This window comes from Vitis vinifera, chromosome 13 (genome assembly GCF_030704535.1).
Source record: "Vitis vinifera cultivar Pinot Noir 40024 chromosome 13, ASM3070453v1".
In the NCBI taxonomy this organism is placed as follows: Eukaryota; Viridiplantae; Streptophyta; class Magnoliopsida; order Vitales; family Vitaceae; genus Vitis; species Vitis vinifera.
In genome coordinates, this window is record NC_081817.1 from 29,801,976 (window position 1) to 29,827,500 (window position 25,525).

General features: G+C 37.4%; 1 protein-coding gene and 1 long non-coding RNA gene across 5 annotated transcripts; one reads left to right on the forward strand and one right to left on the reverse strand.

Annotated features, from left to right (window-relative positions):
• Positions 1–20,140, reverse strand: LOC104881352 (uncharacterized). Of its 3 annotated transcripts, none has more exons than XR_009467534.1 (4): positions 20,032–20,140; positions 15,640–17,775; positions 3,209–6,134; positions 1–3,089 (listed from the first exon to the last, which is right to left on the reverse strand). It is a non-coding gene; the product is annotated as an uncharacterized LOC104881352 (long non-coding RNA). The 3 variants fall into 3 exon arrangements; XR_009467533.1 differs by having other exon boundaries at positions 15,640–17,778; positions 20,032–20,136; XR_009467532.1 differs by lacking the exon at positions 20,032–20,140 and adding an exon at positions 17,933–18,025 and having other exon boundaries at positions 15,640–17,778.
• LOC100266530 (myosin-12) lies at positions 1,839–20,441 on the forward strand. 2 transcript variants are annotated; one of them, XM_059742325.1, is made up of 40 exons: positions 1,839–1,953; positions 2,071–2,199; positions 2,935–3,078; positions 3,203–3,348; positions 3,450–3,606; positions 3,681–3,739; positions 3,825–3,984; positions 4,079–4,228; positions 4,324–4,460; positions 4,556–4,702; positions 5,340–5,441; positions 5,530–5,587; positions 5,774–5,875; positions 5,956–5,993; positions 6,231–6,357; positions 6,445–6,615; positions 6,701–6,832; positions 6,941–7,047; positions 7,336–7,396; positions 7,518–7,695; positions 8,210–8,415; positions 8,843–8,962; positions 9,096–9,194; positions 10,074–10,289; positions 15,425–15,564; positions 15,642–15,743; positions 16,186–16,294; positions 16,369–16,416; positions 16,522–16,581; positions 16,698–16,868; positions 16,985–17,140; positions 17,213–17,419; positions 17,527–17,676; positions 17,772–17,842; positions 17,962–18,061; positions 18,158–18,214; positions 18,305–18,361; positions 18,502–18,582; positions 19,853–19,935; positions 20,027–20,441. In XM_059742325.1, the coding sequence occupies exons 1-40, from the start codon at positions 1,951–1,953 to the stop codon at positions 20,148–20,150; spliced, it is 4,665 nt and encodes a 1,554-aa protein (XP_059598308.1). In that variant the 5' UTR covers positions 1,839–1,950; the 3' UTR covers positions 20,151–20,441. The 2 variants fall into 2 exon arrangements, with proteins under 2 accessions (XP_059598308.1, XP_010659613.1); XM_010661311.3 differs by having other exon boundaries at positions 1,951–2,199.
• Positions 20,442–25,525: the final 5,084 nt, after the last annotated feature.

Sequence of the window (25,525 nt, forward strand, 5' to 3'; positions counted from 1 at the left end):
TTATCCTTTCAAAAACTAGAATTCTCTCAATTACGCATGAGTTCTTCACATAATTAATTACAAACGGGGTGATGAAACTCTATTTATGGCTACACTCTATAACAACACAAACATAATAGCATCAGCTAAAATCTTATTAATTAACTAAAATTTGCTCCATGGACCTTTTTACAGATATTCGCAAGTCCTTTGCGTATGTTTGTTTGCTAGCAAGAATTCACAAAATGGCCTCTACTTTTTCTCTAGGTTTTCTTGTACATGTTTTGCATGCGAGCAAGTATTGTTGGAACAATCTTCGTGCAAATGCGCAGTACCTTGCACACAATTTTGCTCTATGCATTTGCAGCCGTGTCTTTTCTGATCTCAACAGAATAATCCGTCATGTACCTCCACAATCAAATTTGCATCGTCATCAACTGAGAATTACCAACCTTGACCCAAACATAGACTCGAGTCTATCAAAAACTAAACCATAACTAAGAAGAAAAAGGAATTGTGGATACAAATAAACATATCTATGGTTTACATCCACAAATAGCTTTAAAAGGAGGAAGTTTTACCATGTCCAAAAGTAAAGAATGGAAATAAAAAGGGGAAAAGGCCTGACCATAGTCCTGCTTCGCCTAGTACAGATGACCTCAGAATTTGCCAGTGGGAACATGACAGAGGGTAGCGCATAACTCATCGGCAGCAGCAGAGAGGCAACTTATATATGAGCTCAGCCACGGTGTCAAAATGTGTTCAGAGGCAACATGGATTTATGTTTAATGGCCACATGCAGTGCAGGTTATTTCCCTCCCTTCTGCCTTAATAAATAAGCATGAATAGAATAGTAATGATTATCAATAATCGATTCAATTTAAAAATAACAAGCAAAAGGAAAAGGTCAGAGAGCTTGGTTGGAAAGCCAGCAAGAGAGGGCTTTTACTGGTCCCACAACGGCCAACCGCACCGGCATCTGAGGAAAGATTTTTCGTCTCCACCGTCCAAAAAGCCAGACCACCCCACAGCACAGCACTAGTCGGCCAAGGATTTTAAAAGCTACCAAACTAGAATGTGTGCTCCACATCGCTGTGATGCCACAGGTGGGACTCAAACTTCACCGTCCACAAAATGGTAACATGTTCAATGATCGTCGGTAGCATTTCAACATTGCTTTTCAGCCATATCATTTCTCGCCCATCCCAATTTAATACAACAAAAGCAAAGTTTAGTCACGCTGAACATAGTCATTCAGTTGGGACATTCCTTTTTTAAGTCATTTCACATAGCAGATGATGACTAGCCATCTTTAATTCTATTGATTTAAGAGAAAGCTAGCCTAACAACTGTTCAAAACAGGCTTGCTTTTCAATTTTAAAACTAATCCAACTAAAGTTACTACTACCATTGTGCTTGCTAATGGACACCATAATTATAATTGGGAACAAAATGACCTGACCATGGCAAAGCAATGGGTCCACAGCCACCAATAAGCATAAAAATAAAAAACCATACTCTGTATCAACTGGCTCGGAGGGGATTCTCCTTGTGGCTGAAGCAATTGACCCACACAAGTGACCGACTTAAGGGGGGTTCTTCTGGTGCCAAGTCAGCATCCTATGTGGAATGAGCAAAAAAAGTTTGACAGTGTGGGGGAGAGACGTGAGGGCTGGCTGCTCTTCCTTTTGCTTTTTGAGTAGCCAGCACCTGCATTTCCTCTGCTTTCCGATTCCTTTGAAACATTCTTTTTCAACATTCTTTTCTACTTTCAATTTCAGCAAATCCACCGCCCGAGCATTCCTTAAGAATACCACACATCTCTCTCTTTCTCTCTCTATCCCCGTTCCTCCCTCCCTCTCCCCATCTGCATTTCTCCATTTCTATTCTGATGTTGAAGATCATATAGATTTTCAACTCATTTTATGCTCGTTTCCATTCTGGTTTTGATGATCTTATAGATTGGAAGTTATGGTAAGCTTCCTCATCATGGATTTACGTTCATTTTTTATCCGCTTCTGGTCAGTCTGCAAGAACATTCATTATCTTTATTCATTTTTTATTTTATTTTTGTTTTTTTGGATGATCAAGGGAACTCCTGTAAACATCATAGTTGGGTCACATGCGTGGGCTGAGGATCCTGATGCGGCATGGATTGATGGAGAGGTGATAGGAATTGAAGGCAGAAATGCAACAATAGTTACTACAGATGGGAAAACTGTAAGCTAATATTACATCCAATAATATTGGAAAGGATCTGGATATATGATCTAGCAATGAATATGTTTCATTTGGTTCATATTGCAGATAAGAATATCACATGCATTTGAAAATATATATCACAACATTAACAGTAAACAAAATGGAAAGAAAATTTTGAATCCAAAGGACAAATTTTACTCAATTAAAACATAATGAATGCTATCTAGTTAGACATATCATCAGAAGTCGTGTGTGTACGTGACACCACAGGTTAACACCCCAATTGGAGTTATTAATTAGCATGCCCAATAGATAGTGGAGAGTTTGAATACAGAACTAATGAACTGACACCTAGTCAACATATAGAAGAGAATTAGATGACTGCAAATATCTTGTTTGAAGGGGATAATACTATTTTTTTGAATTTTGGAAATGGAAATCACAGTTCTGATAGGACAAAAAACTGAAAATGTTAGGTTTTCCTTCAGAGAAAAATGAAGAACTGTAGTTGACGATGATAATCCTTGTTTTGTCTAATGAGACAAGAAGTCATTCACTTCTAACCTACACTGATTTCTGTTTCCAAAATTATGAAAAAATAGAGATCCATGTGTGTTTATATGAGGAAAACTATGATGCATTCAAATTGACTCCTATGTTTATGATAGTTTTGCTCTAATCTCAAAATACTAGCAAAAGAAAAAAGAAAAACAGAAAACAAAAAGGCTGAAAGTTAGCTTCTTCATCAATCAGATAGTTGCAGATATTTCAAACATATACCCAAAAGACACAGAAGCACCGCCTGCTGGGGTCGATGACATGACCAAATTAGCTTACCTCCATGAACCAGGAGTCCTACACAACCTTGCTTCTCGCTTTGCTCTCAATGAGATATATGTGAGTTACATCTACACAATTAACACTGTTTATGCACTTAAAATTATTTGGTAATTTTATAAATTCTAAAGAACGTGGATGAATAGAAAACTAGAAATCTAATAACCAATCCTGACATAAGCAGACTTACACGGGGAACATTCTAATAGCGGTGAATCCCTTTCAAAGACTGCCACACTTGTATGACATCCACATGATGGGGCAATACAAAGGCGCTGCTTTTGGAGAGCTTAGTCCACATCTCTTTGCTGTTGCAGATACTTGCTACAGGTACTTCTATGATGCATAAACAATTGGATAAAGAGAAAATCATGTCATCTAGCATGCATAATCCAATTAAATAATGCTAGTTTATTAATTTCATATACCAGGGCAATGATAAATGAACAGAAAAGCCAATCCATATTGGTTAGTGGAGAGAGTGGAGCTGGTAAAACAGAGACAACAAAAATGCTCATGAGATACCTTGCATTCATGGGGGGCAGATCAGGTACTGAGGGAAGAACAGTAGAACAACAAGTTTTGGAGGTATGTTAAAATAACTTCATTTATATCATGTGATTCTATGGATTCAATCAAATGTTATGTTTCTATTTCTTCAGTCCAACCCAGTCTTGGAAGCATTTGGGAATGCCAAAACTGTGAAAAACAACAATTCCAGGTGAACTAGATATCCTTTCTATTTTCTCTCTTTCTTTTTTTGTTGGACTTACAGGAAAGTTCACATGACTGCATGGCTGCTTCAGTCGTTTTGGTAAATTTGTCGAGATCCAATTTGATAAGCATGGGAAAATCTCTGGGGCTGCAGTTCGTACATATCTTCTCGAAAGGTCACGTGTTTGCCAAGTCTCTGACCCAGAAAGGAACTATCATTGCTTTTACATGCTCTGTGCAGCACCACCAGAGGTGACTTCATGCATTCAAATTTCATCTCACACACCACCAACTTATATACTATCAAGTATACAGACAGCTAGCTGACTGAAGTATTCCCTTTCAGGATGTCAAGAAATTCAAGTTAGGGGACCCAAGATCATTCCACTATCTAAACCAAACTAACTGTTATGAAGTTGCAAATGTAAATGATGCAAGAGAGTATCTGGAAACCAGAAATGCCATGGATGTTGTAGGGATCAGTCAAGATGAGCAGGTATTGACCCTGTGGCATCATTAAGAAACAAGAAAATTAATTGCAGACCCATTATCCACAATTAAAATTACCATAGTGAGATTGTCCTTTTGTAGGATGCCATATTCCGTGTGGTAGCTGCAATTCTGCATCTCGGAAACATTGGGTTCATCAAAGGGAAGGAAGCCGATTCTTCCAAACTGAAGGATGAGAAAGCACTTTACCATCTTCGAACAGCTGCAGAGCTACTCATGTTTGAACTCTAATCTAGTTAGCCCACCTAAAGGAGTTTTCATTGCTAGCTTTTAATTATGTATTCATTATGTCTCGCAATATGCTTCTATTCAGGTGTGATGAGAAGGCATTGGAGGACTCACTGTGCCAGCGTGTCATAGTAACCCCTGATGGAAACATCACAAAACCACTGGATCCAGATTTAGCTGTCTTTAGTCGTGATGCCTTGGCAAAGACAGTATACTCCAGACTATTTGATTGGTAAGCTAACCAAACTAACCCCTTCAATAAGAATTCTTAATGTTATCATCTCCCAGGAGATGGCACTAAGATAGAGCTGCATGCATGCTTTGAAATCACAAGAGGCAAAGTGTGATCAAGGTAAACCTTAAGGTAGGGAAGTGTCATTTTTCCTTTAGAGAGCATTTAAGCTTTGGAAAGTACATATGTAATCTTGAGCAAAGAAAACTGGTGATTTCAGAGTGATTCCTAAAGGACCAAGAGTCGTCCTTTTTCAATTTAAGAAATAAAAACTTTGTAGAGTGAAAAATGATCACTTTCTGGAGATGGTCAAAGCCTTAATATTTCCAATGCATCTCCTAAAATTCTATCCACTATTGTTTGAAATCTACTTCCCATATTGCACCCTTCTTATCAAAAATGTTACTTATCAAAGAAACTGAAGAGAGAGAATTTGGAATATTTGCCTACTTAAGCCTAGTTAAGCCAACTTCCAATAGAGTTGAGTTGCTGTGGCTTGGGAACATGATACCAGTAAATGTACCAGAAGTCCATGAATTTTTCAGACCTTCTCTATATCCAAGGCCCTCTAGGTTTCTGAGTGCATTTTCTACCCCTAACCTGATTTCAATGTATACATTATTATGAATTGGTGCAGGATTGTCGATAAGATAAACAGTTCTATCGGCCAGGATCCCAATGCAACAAGCATAATTGGAGTTCTTGATATTTATGGCTTTGAGAGCTTCAAGATCAACAGGTACATCATAGTACATCAGATAGTCTGAACAAGTAAACAATTTTTACCTCTAAACCCGAAGACTAATAATTTATTCTTTATCTGGTAGTTTTGAGCAGCTATGTATCAACCTGACAAATGAGAAGTTGCAACAGCATTTTAATCAGGTAAGAATGAGATCTACAGATACAGTTTACAGTGTCCCTATATACTGCTATACTTTTACATATGCTTAAATAAAATTTTAAAAATTGAAAAAAAAAAAAACATCTTTTTATATATAGTTCACACTCTATGTACTGCAATATTTTTTGTATGCAGTTAACAAAGAAAAAAAACATCTTTTCCTGCAGCATGTATTTAAGATGGAGCAAGAAGAGTACAAACGAGAGGAAATCAACTGGAGCTATGTAGAATTCATAGATAACCAAGATGTTTTAGATCTGATTGAGAAGGTACCAACTATTTTTGTCTCAAGGACCGTATCACTTGGCTATTATTAAGAATTAAGGGAAAATCATGTCTTCTCATGCAGAAACCAGGAGGCATAATTGCACTTCTTGATGAAGCCTGGTATGTATTTCATCTCTCATGCAATATAGTAAACATCTCAGTTTATTGAAAGATATCACCCACTACAAAGTGAATGACCTACACTCAGCTACTTAAAATTTAAATACCATATACACCATATTGCACTGTGGGCCATACCTCCTGCATGTAAAGAGAAAACTCAATTAGAAAACAAAACCCACAAGTCATCAATTGTAAAAATGTGTGAATTACAGAATGGAGTCACTTTCTTTGCAGTATGTTTCCTAAGTCAACCCATGAGACATTTGCACAAAAGATGTATCAGACATATAAAGGACATAAGCGCTTCAGCAAGCCCAAACTTGCCCGAACAGATTTCACAATCAATCATTATGCAGGGGATGTAAGCAGAACTTTCAGTTCCACTTATTATCTCGGATACTAATGCTAAAATAGTTGGTAGCTCAATACAAGGCTTTTGGTTTCACAGGTTATATACCAAGCTGACCAGTTCCTTGACAAAAACAAGGATTACGTTGTAGCAGAACACCAAGCTTTACTAAATGCCTCCAAGTGCCCTTTTGTTGCAAATCTCTTCCCTCTATTATCTGAGGAAGCATCAAAGCAATCAAAGTTCTCTTCCATTGGTACCCGCTTCAAGGTATGCAGTATTTCCATAGAAGGACTGTATTTGATTCTCAGAACTCCTGACTCTAACTTGCTCTTGCATTCAAAATCAAATGCAGCAACAACTACAAGCTTTAATGGAAACCTTGAGCACCACAGAACCACATTACATCAGATGTGTAAAGCCCAATGCAGTTTTGAAGCCTGCGATATTTGAGAACTTCAATGTCTTAAACCAGTTAAGATGTGGGGTAAGCTAAATTCTTCCCTTTCCTCGCCAGTGAGTTGCACTTCTGACACTACTTTAAGATTTGCTCCTGTTTAACATTTGTTTCCACTGGAATTTGAGTATTTGACAGGGAGTACTAGAGGCAATCAGGATAAGTTGTGCTGGGTATCCAACAAAAAGGACATTTGATGAGTTCTTTGACCGTTTTGGAATGTTAGCTCCAGATGTTCTAGATGGGTATGAATGCAAACTATTAGAATTCTCCTTTACGTCAGTTTTCCTTTCCACATTTTTACCTTTCTACACTGGTGGAAGACACGGCTTAGAAGCTCAAAACTAGCATTGTGAATACATGCCCAATTCGATGGATGGACACACACATGCAGAACTCTAATGCAATTTTGCAGTTCAAGCTAGAACTAAAATAAAATGAAAAATAAATCTCATGCTAGCAGCTCTCAATAGCTAAAAGCACTATTTAAAATCCTGTAAATACAATTTTTCTAAGTTCTTTCTCCTGTGCAGAGCCGATGAGAAATCAGCATGTATTGCCATCTGTGATAGAATGGGCTTAAAGGGCTATCAGGTATGTGTAAACATGGAAATAATGATGGCATAGAAAACAATTGGAATCCCTGTCCATGAATTTCTGAAGATAACTTGTACTGAAGACTGTAAGAGCTTTCCACCATAATGTGTCATTTCAGATTGGGAAAACAAAAGTGTTTCTTAGAGCTGGGCAGATGGCTGAATTAGATGCACGAAGAACTGAAGTTTTAGCTAATGCTGCAAGACGCATCCAGAGGCAAATCCAAACACATCTCACCAGAAAAGAGTTCATTAGACAACGAAGGGCTACAATTCATATGCAGAAACTCTGGAGAGGTTACCCTTTCCCTAAGAAACATTTATGTTGCACCAATAATATAGAAAACAAAGATGAGATATCTAGTAGAGCTGGAAAATTCTCACCGAGAACAATAAATCTACCCAAAAATATTGATGCTTTCCAGATGCTTAGAGTTGCATGGCAATATTTGGGAATGGGGAATCTAGATTTTCAAAGATAGTTATATGCAGGTTAGGTTCCTGGATGCTATCAACCCAAAACCATCCATAGAGTTCTTGTCAAATATTTATTATGGTAATTCTAACATATATGAGGTTGAGAAGTGGTCTTATGTTGCAACCTATCTCAGAGGTCTATGTAATTAGGCTGGTCTATTGCTTTTAGTAAATCTGTCAGGTTCAAGTCAAACAGTTTTCCACCTCAATTATAAACAGAAGAAGTCTGATCAATAGATTTGGAAACCTGAACTCAACTTATTATCACCAGCCTTAACGACCATTTTGCCAAGAAGTGGAAATGACAATGTTTCTCTTGCTATACCTTATACAGCACAACTTGCACGTAAGCTGTATGAAAGTATGAGGAGGGAAGCTGCTTCAGTCTGTGTACAGAAAAATGTACGCGCTCACACAGCAAGGCGAAATTATACAAACCTACAGGCATCAGCAATGGCGATTCAAACTGGATTGAGAGCAATGGCAGCCCGAAATGAATTCAGATACAGAAGAAGAACCAAGGCTGCAACCCTAATTCAGGTAGAAATTCAATCAAGCTGAGAAATGATTAATTTGGTTATCTGAAATTTAATTAGGGATTCTTAGTGAAAATCTTCAGTATTACTATTATTAGGAAAATTTGGGACGTATTACAAAAACATAATAATGAATTTGAGATAGGAAAAGCAATTAAAGTTTACAAGATAGAATGCATGTTGTTCTATAATTATTTGGAATAGAAATGTGTGAAACATTTGCACTTTTAGGAAGTATGGAATTATATGGAGTATATTTAGATATTGCTTGTTTGAGAGAATTTCAGGACAGAATAAGGAATTTCATAAATGACTAGAAAAATTTTAAGCAGATCAAGTGAAGAAGGTCTAACTTGCAATATGAATTTATTCAGGAACGTTTATCTTTCAACTTGTTATTAATAACTAAATCAATACTTGATTCCTTGCAGACTCAATGGCGAGGATTCCAAGCTTTTTCTGCCTATAATCAACAGAAGAAGGCAACTCTTACACTTCAATGTCTATGGAGAGGAAGGGCAGCCAGGAAGGAGCTTAGAAAGCTCAGGATGGTGAGATTTTCTTCCCTATACAACCATAGGTTGCAGTTCCCCTCCAATTCTCAATATCAAAATTTCCTATAAGACAATATTTTATAGGGGTAAATACATCTGTAAATTTAAGAAAACCCTGAACCTGATGCAGGCTGCAAGAGAAACAGGAGCACTAAAAGAAGCAAAGGACAAGCTAGAGAAGCGTGTTGAAGAGCTAACATGGCGACTAGAATTTGAAAAGCACTTGAGGGTATATTCTCTATCAACAAACAGTAACAAACTAATAGCATAATATCATTCAAAGTTAACATGCACAGTGAATAGAATCTGAAAAGTGCAGAGGGTATATTGTCATGTGCTTGGTCAACCTATCTGGAAGCAGTAAAACTAAAAAATTTGATGAAGGTATTAGAACACATCTGAGTTTCTTTGTGGAGGGCTGCTCAGTCAAAGAGTCATCTTCCTACTTGATGCTGAATTAATCCAGTATAAGTACCCAAAAGTGGGGTGATCATGGGCTGAGTTACCAACCCATTTCACTGTCCCAGGTCAATGCTTGGATGGTCCTGGGAGGAGGTAGTCACGATGCCTGTAGGACCAGGCTGGCCAAGATTCCTAGGTCCATCCAAATATCTGATTGACAATTCATTAGTACTTATTTTTACATCATGAATTAATATAATTTTTGTATATTTTATATTTAGTCAGCATTAAATTAATTTTTTTCCACTTTTAAGACCTTATTTGGGCCTGAAAATATAAGCCCAAGGTTGAGCCAGGCAAGGCAAGCACATCTCCTAATAATTATAGCACATTCTGATTAACTGCCCCATCCCATGCTCACCCCTGCCCACAAGCCTTTAACCCATAGGTTCCAAATTCAACCTCAACTAGGGGAAGTTTCATTGAAGTATGAGTCACAGTAGACTTACAACAAAGTTTAAACCAGTTTGTTATGAATTCCATATAAATCAAGACACATTTTGAAAATTTATTTTAAAAATAAAAATAAATAAATGGGAAATTTTTTTATTTTTTTATTAAAAAAAAGCACTCTGAAGATGGGTTTGTAATTCAGTGAATGTGGCCCACTAAAATTTATGAGGAAAAGACAATGGTTTTCATGTAGATCGATGTTGAAGAAGCAAAAGGGCAAGAAATTTCCAAGCTGCAAAATGCTCTACTTGAAATGCAAGTGCAACTAGAAGAAGCCCATGCAGCAATTATCAGAGAGAAAGAAGCAGCAAAGATTGCTATTGAACAAGCTCCACCAGTGCTCAAAGAGGTGCCAGTCGTAGACAACACCAAGATGGATCTACTGAAAAATCAAAATGAGGAACTCGAGGTAACAAGTAACAACCTATTTCTTGCATATTTCATAACAAATCACATCCATGTCCTACATTTAGGAGCACTTTCTTTTTGGTTCTAATGGGAGTAGAACCTCGAACCTCCGATATCCTCATCACAATCCCTTGCCCCTTGAGCTAGGCTTCAAGAGCTAGGAGCATTTTGAACGGTCACGCACATGTGCATCCAGATAGCCTAAGCTATCATTGTACTATAGAGATTATTGAGCATGCATGACATAGAAGGTCTAATTATTGTTGCACAGAAAGAAACCAAAAGCAGAAAGGTCCAAAAATTACATAAAACAAAGTGATTTAAAGAATCTATTAATTTATTTTTTTAGTAATAGTATATAAAACCACATAAAACAAAAAATAAATTAAATTTTTTGAAAATCTAAAAATACAAGTACTATACCAAGAATTTATGGAAATTGGTAGAAAAAGGAATAAACCTTGTTCGAGATAGCTTCTTGCTTTTGGCTTTTTCTTGAAGTCCTAAAATATCACAATTTTAAAGAGGCAGTCTTGGTGTTACAGAGGTTATATTAAACATAAAACAGTTTCCCACATAAGTAGGACCTACATGACAACCGATGCTGTCCTTGCTTCCATGTTAATTTCTTTTTCAAACCAAAAGCTCTTTTAGTAGAATTACCCAAACACATCCAGAGGTTATTGCTGAGCTTAAAAAATAGCTTTTGGCTTGGAATAAGTCAATTAATTATGGTCTTAGAGATGTTATTAAATGTGTCATAGGTTACTCATATGAGAAAAACCTCCCTAGTAGTTAAAGAATTGTCAGAAAATAGAGACAAACACACCTATCCACATATTGCTGTGCATGGGTGTTTGTGTATGCATAAATCTACACTCCAATAAACAAACACACCCATCCACATGTGTGTGTGTTGGTAGGTGTAGAGTGTAACGTCACACTTCTACTTGATATAAAAACAAGGATCTCCTACTTTTAGGGCTTCAACACCAATTTCCTCTCTTCCTTTTTTAAACAGTTAGTTCTCAAGCACATGTATTGCATGTGCGATGTGTGGTAGGTAGGTGTAAAGCAACAGTCATATAGACAAACACAATATTTTATATGAAGAATTAGGGTTTTGTACTTTTAGCCAAAAGTGGTTATTAATTGTGTATGGTTTTATAGTCAACAAAGAAATTTTCATTTGATTCCTTTACATATGAATCATGTTTATCCATGATTATACATCTCTTTGGGATTTAGATTAAAAATATTATTCATATAAAGAATCAGTATCGAAATCCCATGGATGAGGTTGAGACCTTTTTATGAAAGGTGACAAATTTACACTTTTGAGGGTGATGATAATAATGACACTCTACTGTTGTCACTTTCTTCCAAAGGCATCTCTTTCCATATGTTTTGGAGTTTCTGATTTTCCTTCATTTAGGAGAAAGAGAACTGCAAATATTCATGAATGACTTGATAGCTTGGGCTCTTCCTAGTTTACTCCTGCCTCAAAAAGCTTCTAGCTCTAACTAGCAAGTTAGAGCCCTTAATTACTATGGCTCCATGGTGGAAAGAATGGGCCAACAGGAAGTCCTGATTAAAATGTCACTGAAAATTCGCATTTTGGCCAGCATTTACATATGCTACCGAATTTTGACAATTTTTTGCCAATATATATGGATTTTCCTGATTTTTCATCAATTTATTGGAAATTTTCTGGAATTATGGGCAACTTCTAGAATTTCGGCGAATTCATCATTGAGATTTTGGCTAGAAAATGGTCACGAGTCATGTTGCAGGATTAAAAATTTTAAAAGAGGGTGGAGGTAGACATTTTCAACCTACTCATCTTTGAGTTATTAATATATTCACATATAAAATATATAACCTATTTGGATATCCTAAATCTTAATTTTATATTCATACAAAAAAATACTGTATAAAAAATAAAACAAAATAAAACTTGAGTAAATAAATAAATCTTAATTACCTTATTTTCAAATTATATTAAACGAACCACTTAAACTATAAAAACCACCATGTTTATCTTCTTAATATTTTTTTTTTAACATCTTTTCCATACTAATTATAAGAGAAATATACACTTGTAAATAAAATTATAAACATTTTAAAATAAATATCATAAATATATTATCATTTCTTTATCCAAACTAGATAGACAAATCATTATTTTAGTATTAACAAGTATTATATAATATTGTCCAACATCACAAGTTTTATCATATATATTATTATTTTTTATTAAAGCAACTTCAATATGTGTATTATTGTTTGTTTCATCATTTTTTTGGAGTTTTTCCTACTAGTTCTATGATTCTGATTAATTTCCTTTCCATCGATATTTTTTTTCTAGATGTTTGTCCTATAATTTTGGTATTTCCCAAAATTTTTGTAAAATCTAATCACGGATATTTTGATCCTTGGTTACACCTAAGAGGACCTAAAGAGTAAGAAGATAATTCAACCTCTATAACTGCACTTCAATGGTCAGGACTTTCTGCCAAAGGCATCTATTTCCACGCCTAGGGTTTTTTCTTGTTTCCTTTTCTTAGAGGAGAAATAAGTGATAACATCTAGGAATGACCTTTAGATTCATCTTAGCTTGGATCTTCCTGGTTTACTCCTGCCTTGGAATGACTTTAGCTCTAAGTACCCAATCAGTCCTCTTAAACCTATCACAATTGCTCCATGGTGGAAAGGCTGGGTTAACACTATGCCCTGCTTCCAACTTGAGCAGGTATACTAATGTCATGATGTTGTACCTAAGGCCTCAAAAGGTGCAATAAGAAAATAAGTGAACTCTTGTGATCGATTAAGAGATAAACCCACCCCTATTATCTTGGCATGGACCCTTCATCTCAACCTTGAGGAGAAGAAGGTTGAGGTGAAGCACCCCAATCTACCTCAACTTTATGGGAGATGTAACACAAAGTTAGCATCTCCCTACAGCTGGTAAGCTTAGGTCATACACATAATATGAAGGAAGGTAGGAGATTCTTTGGGGGTGCTTGGGTGGATGGATTATACAACAACCTGAAGCAAGGCCCTAAGGTAAGAACCGCCTGTCAATGAAATCCAGAAAAGCAAGCTTTCTTCTTCATCTTTCAATCTTAACTCCAAAAAGCTCCATCCCTTCAGAATATGCTGATTCTGCCCCTTCTGAATAAACCAAAATAAGCACAGGGGCATGGTTTACCACATTTCCTTCTTTCCCTGGACTACAAAGCTGCCATACAAACTCACTAGAGAACCCATACAGAGAACCCTTTCACCCAAGAGATTCCGAAGGTGGATAAAAGCACGGACCATAGGGAATGATTCACCTCAGAATTGAAAAAACATGGACAGCTGACTTGCCACATTCTGACTGCACAAAAAAAATCCATTAACCAAAATCTTTCCTCTACACATAATGTAATATAATAGATGGTGAAAATCTTCCCTCAGCTTTTCAAGTGAAAAGACCTGCCTTCAAAGGACTAAAGGATCACACTTAAGATTACTAAAACAGAAAGGAAGCCTAGAAACAGCACATTGAAGAAAGATTTTACAGAAAACATCCTCTCTAGGAGCACTTTCAAAAGTCCTCACTTCCCTTCCTGATGCTGCACATGTGGATGCTAACCATGAAGGTTACTGCCCCTTTAGCTCCAATTCACGGAAAACTCTATGGGAACTTGGATTGAAATGCCTTTGAACCCCTTCCAAACTCCAGTAATCAGCAAACAAGCATTCCTACCCAGACAAGGAGAAAAGACCTAGAAGATAGTCCTTAAGTGTTATCTCCCCACACCATGAATCGGTACAGAACCTATTTCTCTTACCATTCCCAGCCAGAATAGTAGTCAAACCATGGAAGACATCCCATCCTTCCAAAGAGCAGCATAAAGCTTCTTGCCCATAGGAATCATACCCCCCTTAGAGCATTACTCTTCTTCAAAGACAGCAAACTTGTTAGCCACCACTCTGCTCCACAATTTGTGTCGTTCTTCCACAATTCTCCAAAACCATTTAAACAATAAAGCTTTGTTAAGAAACTGCAAATTTCTTATCCCAGTTCCTCTACCTCCTTAGGGTTGAAAACAGTATGGCAATTTGATCAAATGACATTTCTGACCATCATTCCCCATCCCTACAGGAATCCTTTTGGAGCTTCTCTAGATAGAACTGAATGCAGATGCCAATGACAAATTAAAACAAGAAAGAAATGGAAACTTGAAGAGAGCAAGAACCTTAGGTAAGAATTCATATATAAACCCCATTACACTTTGGCTTAAAGTCGTTAATATGCTCCATTCCACAAAATTTTCGGAACAAGAAAAAAGTTGCATTCAAACTTTTCTTAGAAGATCCAAATAATAAAAATTTCCACAATCCCATGGTAAAACCAAAGGGACCTTATTCTCCAAGATCACAAATGGTCAAATAGACCTCCTCATCAAACAAGAGGGCTACCCAATCATCCTTATCATGGTCCTAAGATAAACCCCCATAATATCCATCTTATGAATCCCCTTATTCTTCTTGTATATTACTCCTTAGTGAAGATATGGAAAAACACATCATTGTAGTGGCTAATATCTATTTGTATCATGAAGCCTTTCTAACAGGTGGATTCTAATGATTGGCAGACATATCTTAGAGCTTATATACCATAACCATACAATGAAGCTTATTTACTAATCCTTATGGCATGTAGAGACAGAATATCAACACTAGTAAATAATGATAGATATTTCATATAACATTTGAGATTTAGAATTTCAAGAAATTTATTTCTTCCAAGAAGTGGAAACAAACTTAATGGATGATTTCCTATCATTTTGATATCATATGTTTCCAACTTTTATAATCTACAAATTATATGTTTTTATTTATAATAAATTAAATGGACGACAATAAACTAGCTCCACAATAGGTTGATTCTGACAGACCAACTAAAATAACTAGTTTTTATCTTATTCAATTACATTACGAACTCTAGCAGATTATATGACAATTAAAATATAATCAGCAGGTCAATCTTCATAAATTTTATAGTAGACATAAAATGTGCATGTACATATATTATTTGAAAATCATGAAGGTGACAGGTTACCCAAATAAATTTTGGATATGTAGGGTGAGGTAAGCGAGCTGAAAAAGATGGTTGCGGAATTTGAGCAAAAGTATTGTGAAGCACAAAAGGAGAACACAGCAAGGCTTAAAGAAGCAGAAGAGTCATTCACGAGGACGTCACAACTTCAAGAGACTATTGAAAGGTAGTTAAATAAGAACTATTCACAGATATTCATATATCACTAATAGATTCAAATAACTCTTCTATGCTCACTTACAGATTAGAATTGAACTTGTCCAACCTCGAAGCAGAGAACCAGGTTCTACGGCAGCAGGCTTTGGTTGCATCAACAAATGAGGACCTCTTTGAAGAAATGAAAATGTAAGAACTAGGGAAAAGTTAAAAAACAATGTAGGGAAAAGTAAATAAAAAACATATTTCACCTGGCTAGAAAATCAACAGATTTGAGTTAATTCATATGTGTGTTGAAAAAGAGAGGAAAAATTAAATGCATGAAGTCATTTTTTTTTTGTAGGAAAGCTACGGAAAAACACTCTTTCATTATAGTAAGCACATGACAGCTAGCTATGAACTGGTGGCAGTATTGTCCATAGATAAAAGCAACAAACTAAAATAAAGCAAAACTATATTTTTTTAATCAACAGTCCCACAGGATTGGACTGAGTTGGTGGTATAAATTACCATTTGGTAACATGAACTTATGGAACAAAGCTGTAAACCAGAGCTGAAAGGTTATTAGGTTTTTTGTCAAGAAGAAAAATTATCATCACACAAATACAAATGATCTGCCCTTTCTGTCCAGCCTCAAGGATAAGATTGCAAATTTAGAGTCAGAGAATGAGGTTCTCCGCAACCAGCCAACAAGCATAGAGCAAGTAGCCGCTCTTGAAAGGGTTCCACCACAAGTGAAGGTGCATTAGGTTTGAATGACCCTTTTTGATGACATTGCTATTGTATTTGTCTCTAACCTTCTATAGTGGTGCAGAGTTTTGATAATGGACATAAAATGGAAGAAGAGCTCCAAACAACAAAAGTATAGTGAAATTTCTTTATCAATTATTCTTCCAGAAAAGAACAGTGATCAATAGATAACTAGATATATGTTATTTATGCCTTAAATAATGAATATTGTTTGCAGGAGTTGGTGCCTTTTGCCCCAATCCTAACTAAACAACGATCCCTGACAGACAGGCAACAGGTATATGGTTGAAAGATTAAAGAAAGCAAATGATTCAGTCCAATAAGATTGGTTTGTTTGAAATGTCTAATAACTGTCAAGTACATATTCATTTCTTTTTCTTTCCTAATAACCAGGAAAACCATGATGTACTAATAAAGTGTCTCATGGAAGACAAGCGATTTGACAAGAACAGGCCTGTTGCTGCCTGTATTGTGTACAAAGCACTTCTTCAGTGGAGATCCTTTGAAGCAGAGAAGACAAATATATTTGATAGGATTATCCACACAATCCGTTCATCTATAGAGGTAGTATTCTTATGCCATTTCAAATCTGATCAGTTGGTGACTAGTTGTGCAAATCCTTGCAAGAGATCAATTCAATTCAACATGTGAATTAAATTTGCCTTATTCTGCCCTGAAAGAGTCAGGAAAGCATCAGTAATCTAGCATATTGGCTCTCGACAACTTCAACCCTTCTGTTCCTTGTACAAAGTACACTCAAGGCAAGCAATACACCTAATGTGACTTCATTTCGTAGCCGAAATTCACCCACCACTTTGTTCGGTAGAATGGCACAAGTAAGCTCTTTCAAGTAAAATTTTTGACATCTAAAGATGCATGTGAGAGAAATACTAAAACTACATTATCAGGGTCTCCGCTCATCTTCATTTCCTATGGGAGTTTCAAGTGGGTACAGTGGAATGGTGGGAAAGCCAAACACGCACTCAAAAGTGGAACCCAAGTACCCTGCCTTACTGTTTAAGCAACATTTAACTGCATATCTTGAAAAAATATATGGGATGATTCGTGATAGCTTAAAGAAAGAGATTAGTCCATTTTTGAACTTGTGCATACAGGTAAGCATTTTACATAAGCGTTATATGAAGAAGAATTTCACAGTTTTAAAAAAAACAACAGAGCTTGCACCTGACCATAACAATACCTTCAAAAATGCCATTTGTAGGCACCCAGATCCACAAGGGCCAGATCAATAAGAGGGTCATCCAAAAATATCCATTCAAATATAGTTGCAAAACAGCAAGCATCAAACATACACTGGCAAAATATTGTCAATAGCCTGGATCATACCTTGGGAATAATGTCTGAGAACCATGTGAGCATGAATTTTCTTTCCTCTCTGCTTTGGGCTGATTAATGGTTGAAAGAAGAGATCACCAATGTTTGTGGGTTAACTTCTGCAATCTTCAGGTCCCTTCTATGATAACAAGGAAAATCTTCAGTCAGGTATTCTCATTCATAAATGTTCAGCTTTTTAACAGGTATGCAATTCCTATCTGTTTCAACTCCATTTAATGCACAAAATTTATCAGAAAAGAAACAATTAAAATTTCCAAAAACAAGTGACTCACCAAAGTTCCAACCATGACTAATTTTGCAGTTTACTACTTCGCCGGGAATGTTGTTCATTTAGCAATGGAGAATACGTAAAGGCTGGTTTGCAGGAATTGGAACAGTGGTGCTTTAAAGCAAAGGACGAGGTAAGAACATCATCCATATAAACTGTCTTGAAATTATTGTTTGCCAGTAAAAATGAGAAGGCAAGAAGAAATAATACATTTTCAACTATTGTACAGTTTGCTGGATCATCATGGGATGAACTCCAACACATAAGACAAGCAGTAGGGTTTCTGGTACGTTTGGTTTAAACCTGGGTCACTAAGCCACTGAATTTTCTAATGGCAAGAGTTCAGAATAAATTCAGAAATGCTTAATATATGCAGGTTTTGCATCAAAAACCTCAGAAATTTTTGGATGACATCACAAATGAACTCTGCCCGGTAACTTACCAGTTCTTCAGTTTAGATAGTTAAACAGCACATAAACATCACAGCTTAATGTAGAAGTCTATTTGAACAGAAATTTAAAAGATACAGAACTTCACACTATCAACCTTCAACTCTTTCTTTTCCCTTTCCAGATGTTAAGCATTCCACAAATATATCGCATTGGAACCATGTTTTGGGATGACAAATATGGCACCCATGGACTATCTCCAGATGTAAGTGCTCTTCCATATTGCAATTTATTAATATAATCCTGCATCTTAATCCACTATTCTGAATATTTATTGATAGTAGTGGAGGGGAAGGGAAAAAATTCTGGATCACAATTTATGAGTGCTACTTCCAACAGATTTGATTCTAAAAAACAAAGTACAACCTCTTATCATTAGCTATGGTTTTTTTGCTAATTAGTCAAACCCCTTATGCAACTATGATTCATGGGCCTCTGCAGTCTGTGATTGTTACTTTGCATGTGAACTGCACATGCATTAGAATGGAGTTGTAAAGATAAGTTTTAAAGTTGTGGCTGGTGTAGTTCCAATTACTTGAGCTACTTCCTTATACCATTACTAGCTCAACCTTAAGTTAGAACTTGCATATAGACCCATAACTTCAGAAGGAAAATGATTAGAGAAGAGGTTGGCAGCCAACCACAAGTAATTGGGATTAAGGCTTTATTGAGTTATAGAGTTGTGTTTACCATAGTTTTTAACCACTTAGAATTTCTTGATAGCAAAGAATACAACTCAAGCAAAACAAAAATAATCTGAAACCCTGAAAAAGGAAAAAACAGACTAGGAGTTACTTTAGTACTAGCTCCAACTATAGCATACATTTTCATGTTTTCATGATTCCTAATACTAATTTATTATGGAATTTAAGTTTTTTTCCTTTACCTTTTTCTTGGCCAAACAACTTATGTCAATTTAGTTAAGGAGAATTCTACAATGAAGTACTGGCCCATGATCTTTTGATTGCACTACATATTCAAAGTGGTTGGCCTATTTTCAAATATAAACAGGTTAACTCATTAAGGATGTCATATATAACTGGTGAGAAAGAAAAGTTTGAATCTAATTTATTTTGTTTAAGAGATCCGTGATTTTATAATAGTATACATGACTCTACCGTAGATTCAAATAAAATCAATATACATAGCATTCAAGATGACTTATGTGTGTGAAGTTTATGATCAGCCTGTCCTGTAGGTAATTGGATAAATAAAAATGGACTAATATGAACATAAGATCCAATTAATTGATTAATAATAGATGAAACTCTATTGATGATGACAGGAGAAGTGCCTCATCTGTCATATACACGACCATGTTAATTAGATGAATTGTTTTAAAAGATTCTTGTACCAATTGAACATATGACATCTAATTCTTTTCTTGCTAATTTTATATAATTAACATCCAGAAAAATGGAAATAATGACAAATTGGGAGCTTATTTATACATCATTTATTTTTTGGGACCTCAGGTAATCGGCAAGATGAGAGTGCTAATGACAGAAGATTCCATAAACATGCCCAATAATTCATTCTTGTTGGATGTTGATTCTCGGTAATTAACTTAAATCTCCCCCAATAATTCATTCTTGTTGATAGAAAAGCAACATTCATTGATACAGTTTCTGAAAAAAAAAAATTCACAGGATACCTTTCTCTATGGAAGAGATGTCACGATCCTTGATCGACATCAACCTATCCTACGTGGATCCTCCACCCCTCCTTCGTCAGAGATCTGATTTCCATTTCCTCTTGCAGCCAACAGATTGAAAATTTTGATTTTCCTATAAATTCACAGAAAGAAATATAGTAATTGAAAGAATGATATTGTAATTAATTACTATTCTTTTTATTTTCTATTTTTTCTTATGAGTGAGAGTGAGTGAATGAGTATTCAAAATGTAATTCTTTTATTTTTTTCCTCCACTTTTTTAGAGTTGAGATGATAATCTACTGATTGTTGCCTTCAAATTGTACCTGTGGAATTGAGTGAGTGATTGTTTGATTGAGGACAAGAACTAAAAAAAATTAATGAGAAAAGAAATGAAATTTTTACTTGTATATTTCTTTTTGTCAATGTCACATGGTGCAATTGCCATCCATGATCAATGTTAAAACAATGAAATAGAGAACCACATGAACAATAAATGAATTAGACACTTTTTTTTTTTGGGATAAGTAAAAACAATTAAATTAAGAAAGCCTAAAGAAGTAGACCTGAAAGTATACATGATGTATACAAGGCGATAAGGCCAAAAAGAAAAAAGTCACCCCCTTACATTCCAACCAATCAATGAAATAAAAAAAAGACCACAAGCTAAAATTAGGAACTACCCCCATTGGAATCAACTCGTTTTTGTCTAGGTTGATTTTTAACCCGGATGCCGCTTCAAACCACATGAACACCAAACTCAAGACCTCCACATGCTCCTTGCTTGCTTCACAAAAAACTAAGGTATCGTCAGCAAATAAAAAATGAGACACTGACACACCCTCGCCTCCTCTCCCACTAGCCAGGAAACCCTCTAGAATGCCTCCTTGTAAAGCCCCGTTCAATATACAGGAAAGCACCTCCATTGCTGAAATGAAGAGGAAAGGAGAAAGAGGATCTCTCTGTCATAGGCCTCTAAAACTATGGAAAAAGCCTATTGGGGATCCATTAAACAAAATCGAGAAACGAGCTGAAGAAATACACCCACCTCATCCAACGTACCCACTTAACCCCAAACCACATCTTTTCCATGATTGCTATTAAGAAACCCAATTCACATTATCATAAGCTTTTTCAATGACCATCTTGCAAATAATTCCACCCTTTCCACTTTTTAGTCTTGAGTCTAAGGCTTCATTTGCTATAAGAACTGCATTCAACATTTGCCTACCTTCAACAAAGGCATGTTGGAAATTTGAAATCACTTTCCCCACCACTCTTTTCAATCTATGTGCCAAAACTTTAGATAAAAGCTTGTAAAGGCTCCCCACCAAGCTTATAGGGCCAAAATCCTTCAAAACATCTCTTCCCCTTCCTTAGATATGAAAACAATAAAGGTGAAGTTTAAACTTCTCTCAAAGTAGCCTTATGAAATTCAATGAAAAAGTCCATCACTTCATGTTTGACTATATCCCAACAAAATTGCCCAAAAAAAACAAAATGAACCCATCCAGTCCAGGTGCTTTATCCCCACTCAAACTAGAGAGTGAGGGCTTTATCCCCACTCAAAGGGTGCAGTCTGGATCTCTTCCTCAGAAAAAGCAACCTCAAGGAGTGCCACCTCATCACTATCCAAAGAGGAGAAAGGCAACCCAATAATTCTCAGCCTCTGGTCCCAGTTTCTGACAACATATTCTGAAAAGCGTTAACCACCTCCTACATTATCTCAGCCTCCTCGGTCAACTTTCTACCATCCACCATACCAGAAGACAAAAAATTCCTTCTTCTCCGGCATTAGCCATCTTATGAATGAACTTTTGAGTTTTTATCGCCTTCTTTCAACCACAATTCTCTTGACTTTTGCCTCCAAGAGATCTCTTCCATGTCTGCCCACTTGCTGAAGTCCTCCACTGCGCATCTTCTAGCCTCAGATTCCTCTGAAGAGAGACCACAGTCTTTTTCTTTGGCCTTCCAAAAACCAATCCGATTGAGAGCCTTCAATTTACTAGCAAGAATATGACTGCAGGATCCCCTGAAATTATAGCCCGTCCACCAATTCCTGACAAGTGTTTGAACCCCTACACTTTCAGCCACATATTTTCAAAGTGCAAGGGAGTTTTTCTGCTTGTGATCCCTCCTCCATCCAGCAAAATAGGAGCATGATCAGAAGTGGGTTTGGGCAACAGACACTGAAATAGGCCGCAGAAGGGACTCCCAGTCTTCTGAGACTAAGAAACGACCACACCAAGTGAAGGAGCCCCCAGAGGCAAACCCCTCTACTGCAACTCGTCAATTACCTCTGAAAGACGCCTCATTGCCGGAGACATCCTCAGACAGTTTGTCCTTTCCCTGGGCAATCTGACCACATTGAAGTCTCCACTAATGCACCAAGGATCATTCCACAATCCCCTAATATCCCCAATATCTGACCACAGCGCTTCTCTCCCAGACTTACTGATTGGCCCATAAACTCCGGAAAACACCCAAATGAAATTATCATCACAATTTTTGAACTGACACGAGATATAGTACTCCCCTATTTCCATCTCCAGAAGCTCAACACTCTGCTATCCTAGAAGACTAAAATACCCACTGCCTGCCCTCTGGAGTACACACTTCCCCATTTCATAAATCTTCCTGATCCCAGACTTCTCACTACCAAAACCGACATGAGCTTGCTTTTTTGTCTCCTGCAAACAAACTAGGTCTGCCCTTTGCGATCTTAAAAAGGCCTTCACTGCCTTCCTTTTATCCTTATCATTATGTCAATGGAGGATTCTAATTAACGTCAATACACCTCGAAGACTCCCCAACATTTTTTCAACGCCTTTTTCCTGAACTGGAGAGGACCCGTAATTAATGGAGCACTCTAGCTTCAACTCTCTCTAAATCTGGACCTGAGGAAAAAAGTCTTTTTTACTCCGGGAGCAGTATCTTTGCCACCTTTTCTACACTCCAGTCCCCGTAACAGTGTCAAGATATCATTCTCAAGCCTTCCAGCGGCAACCCCACGAATCTACTGAACGAGAGCAGTTTTCCAAAAGCATCGTCGGAGAAGGCATCCTCAACCACACCTTCCGTGACTTTACCCCCAAAATTCACTAGGTGGGTTGGCCTCTGTACCTCCTAGCCATCTAACTGAACAATACGCAAAGGCCCTGGCTCGAGAACATCACCATCCACCGAAAAACCACCCGGATCCTCCCAACATACTAAGGGTCCCGCGGCTTTAACACCTGAGGGCAAAGAAGATGGAGAAGATCCCACGCCCCCCAAAAGAGGAGAAAGTGGAGTTCTGACCTGGAAAGCGAGCGGCCTCCTCCATCAACGCGTCATTCGTGGCGCCCGGACTCAAGGCTTCAGAAGCGTCTGGGGTTCGCAACTCAAGAGCAAGCCTCATATCCTCCTCGGAAATAAGACAAGGGGAATGGCGAAGTTTAACCTGAAGCGGATCACCATCTGTCCGTAAATCCAATCCCTCCCCCTGCGTAATCACAGCATCCCTAGAAAGAACAGGGGAATCTGATGGTCCAGAACAAAATCCCACTTCCTTTAAGGGCGGGCCCATACCTCTGCCTTTCATCACCTTAAGCAAGCCCTCTGAGCCCACTAAAGTTCCTTGAGCCCTGTTCAACGATCCGTCTCATTCCTCCCTGTCGAATGTAATAAAAGCCCATCCCTTTAGCTTGGCCCAACATCAGATCCTGGCCGCTAGCCCTTGAAAGCGGCTCCTTCACACTTTTCCCTTTCCCCAAGAGAGGCCCATCTCCATCTTTTCAAGCCGTGGCTCTGAACCACCTCTCCTCAGTACAGAATAACAGAGCCGCGTCACATTAACGGCTCTCCCAAACCGCTCCTTGTGCGACACGCAGGCTACTTCTTTTTCCTCGGAGAAAGGGATCAAATCCACTCTCACCCGTGCGCGTAATGCATACTCTTAAGTCACCCCCAACCTTTCAGGCACCTCTGCGCGGTTCCACCACTGAAACCCGAGGGGACAGCTCCCACCATAAAGGAATGGAAAAACAACGCTCTTGCACCACAACCTGAAACCTACTAGAGTGTTTGGGAGAACCATATCATACGGAGAAATTAACCAAGGGATCAAATGAATGGGCAATAAAGACGGTAATTAATCAATAGAAATGAACTCTATTGATTTCGGTGAGAGACTGTTCCAAGGAAATGAACTCTATTGATTTCGGTGAGAGACTGTTCTAAGTTTTCTCTCAATCCTCAGAAGAATAAAATATATGATGCTCATTGTCATTAACTACTTTTAGTTATAGTTATTGAAATACCTAGGGGATAATAGAAAAGAAAAAATAAAATAAAATGAGAAATAGAGCCCAGACTAGCTAACTATTGCATGCAGTTTGATGATCCAAGCTGCCCTTTCTCCGTGTAGCCATTAATATTAAAGCTAGAAAACTTTATATTTAAAAGGAAATAAAAAACAAATGAAAATAAAGAAAAACATACTAAAACTACCCATATTTTCTTCCTACTAAATTTGAATAGCGTTAGAAATTATATTTTGACTAACTAAAAGTGTGGCTTCCCATAATACTTATAATTCTAGTGTTTCTTTTTTCTTTACCTTTTTCCTTAAAAATATTATTTAGGGTTTAAAGTTTAGGATTTAGGTTTAGATTATGAGTTTAGGTTTAGGATTTAGGGTTTAAGGTTTAACTTGAAACTTAATTGTCACTTCATAAAAAAAAAAGGTCAAACAAGGAACAATCAAGTTGACTCACACTCCAAAAAGCCTCCAAGTTGTTGATATCATTACAAAGGCTTTTCCACGTGTCAAATTCGAAGACTTAATATCCAAGTTGGCAATGATTCATATCTATTTCCTAACTTGAGGAGGGACTGTAGGATTTAAGAATAAAATCCCTATTTTACAGGGTTCCCTTTCAATCATTCACTCCTACATATTTTGCAGGAGTTCAGGGTTTAGAGTTGAGGGTTTAGGGTTTAAGGTTGAGGGTTTATGGTTTATGGTTTAGGGTTGAAGGTTGAGGGTTTAGGGTTTAGGGTTTGGGGTTGAGCGTTGAGGGTTGAGAGTTTAGTGTTTGGGGTTTGGGGCTTGGGGTTTGGGGTTTGGGGTTTGGGGTTTCGGGTTTGGGGTTTAGGGTTTAGGGTTTAGGGTTGAGGGTTTAGGGTTGAGGGTTTAGGGTTGAGGGTTGAGGGTTGAGGGTTGAGGGTTTAGGGTTGAGGGTTTAGGGTTGAGGGTTGAGGGTTTAGGGTTGAGGGTTGAGGGTTGAGGGTTTAGGGTTGAGGGTTTAGGGTTTAGGGTTGAGGGTTTAGGGTTGAGGGTTTAGAGTTTGGGGTTTGGGGTTTGGGGTTTGGGGTTTGGGGTTTGGGGTTTGGGGTTTGGGGTTTGGGGTTTAGGGTTTCGGGTTTTGGGTTTCGGGTTTCGGGTTTCGGGCTTAGTGTTTCGGGTTTAGGGTTTCGGGTTTGGGGTTTGGGGTTTGGGGTTTGGGGTTTG

Excerpts from the sequence above, each read along its gene's own strand:
- LOC100266530 (XM_010661311.3), top strand. The coding sequence starts at position 1,951 with ATGGTAAGCTTCCTCATCATGGATTTACGTTCATTTTTTATCCGCTTC. Across the intron at positions 3,985-4,078 it reads TCTGTGCAGCACCACCAGAG|GATGTCAAGAAATTCAAGTT; the intron begins GTGACTTCATGC and ends ATTCCCTTTCAG. Across the intron at positions 19,936-20,026 it reads TTGTTGGATGTTGATTCTCG|GATACCTTTCTCTATGGAAG; the intron begins GTAATTAACTTA and ends AAAAATTCACAG.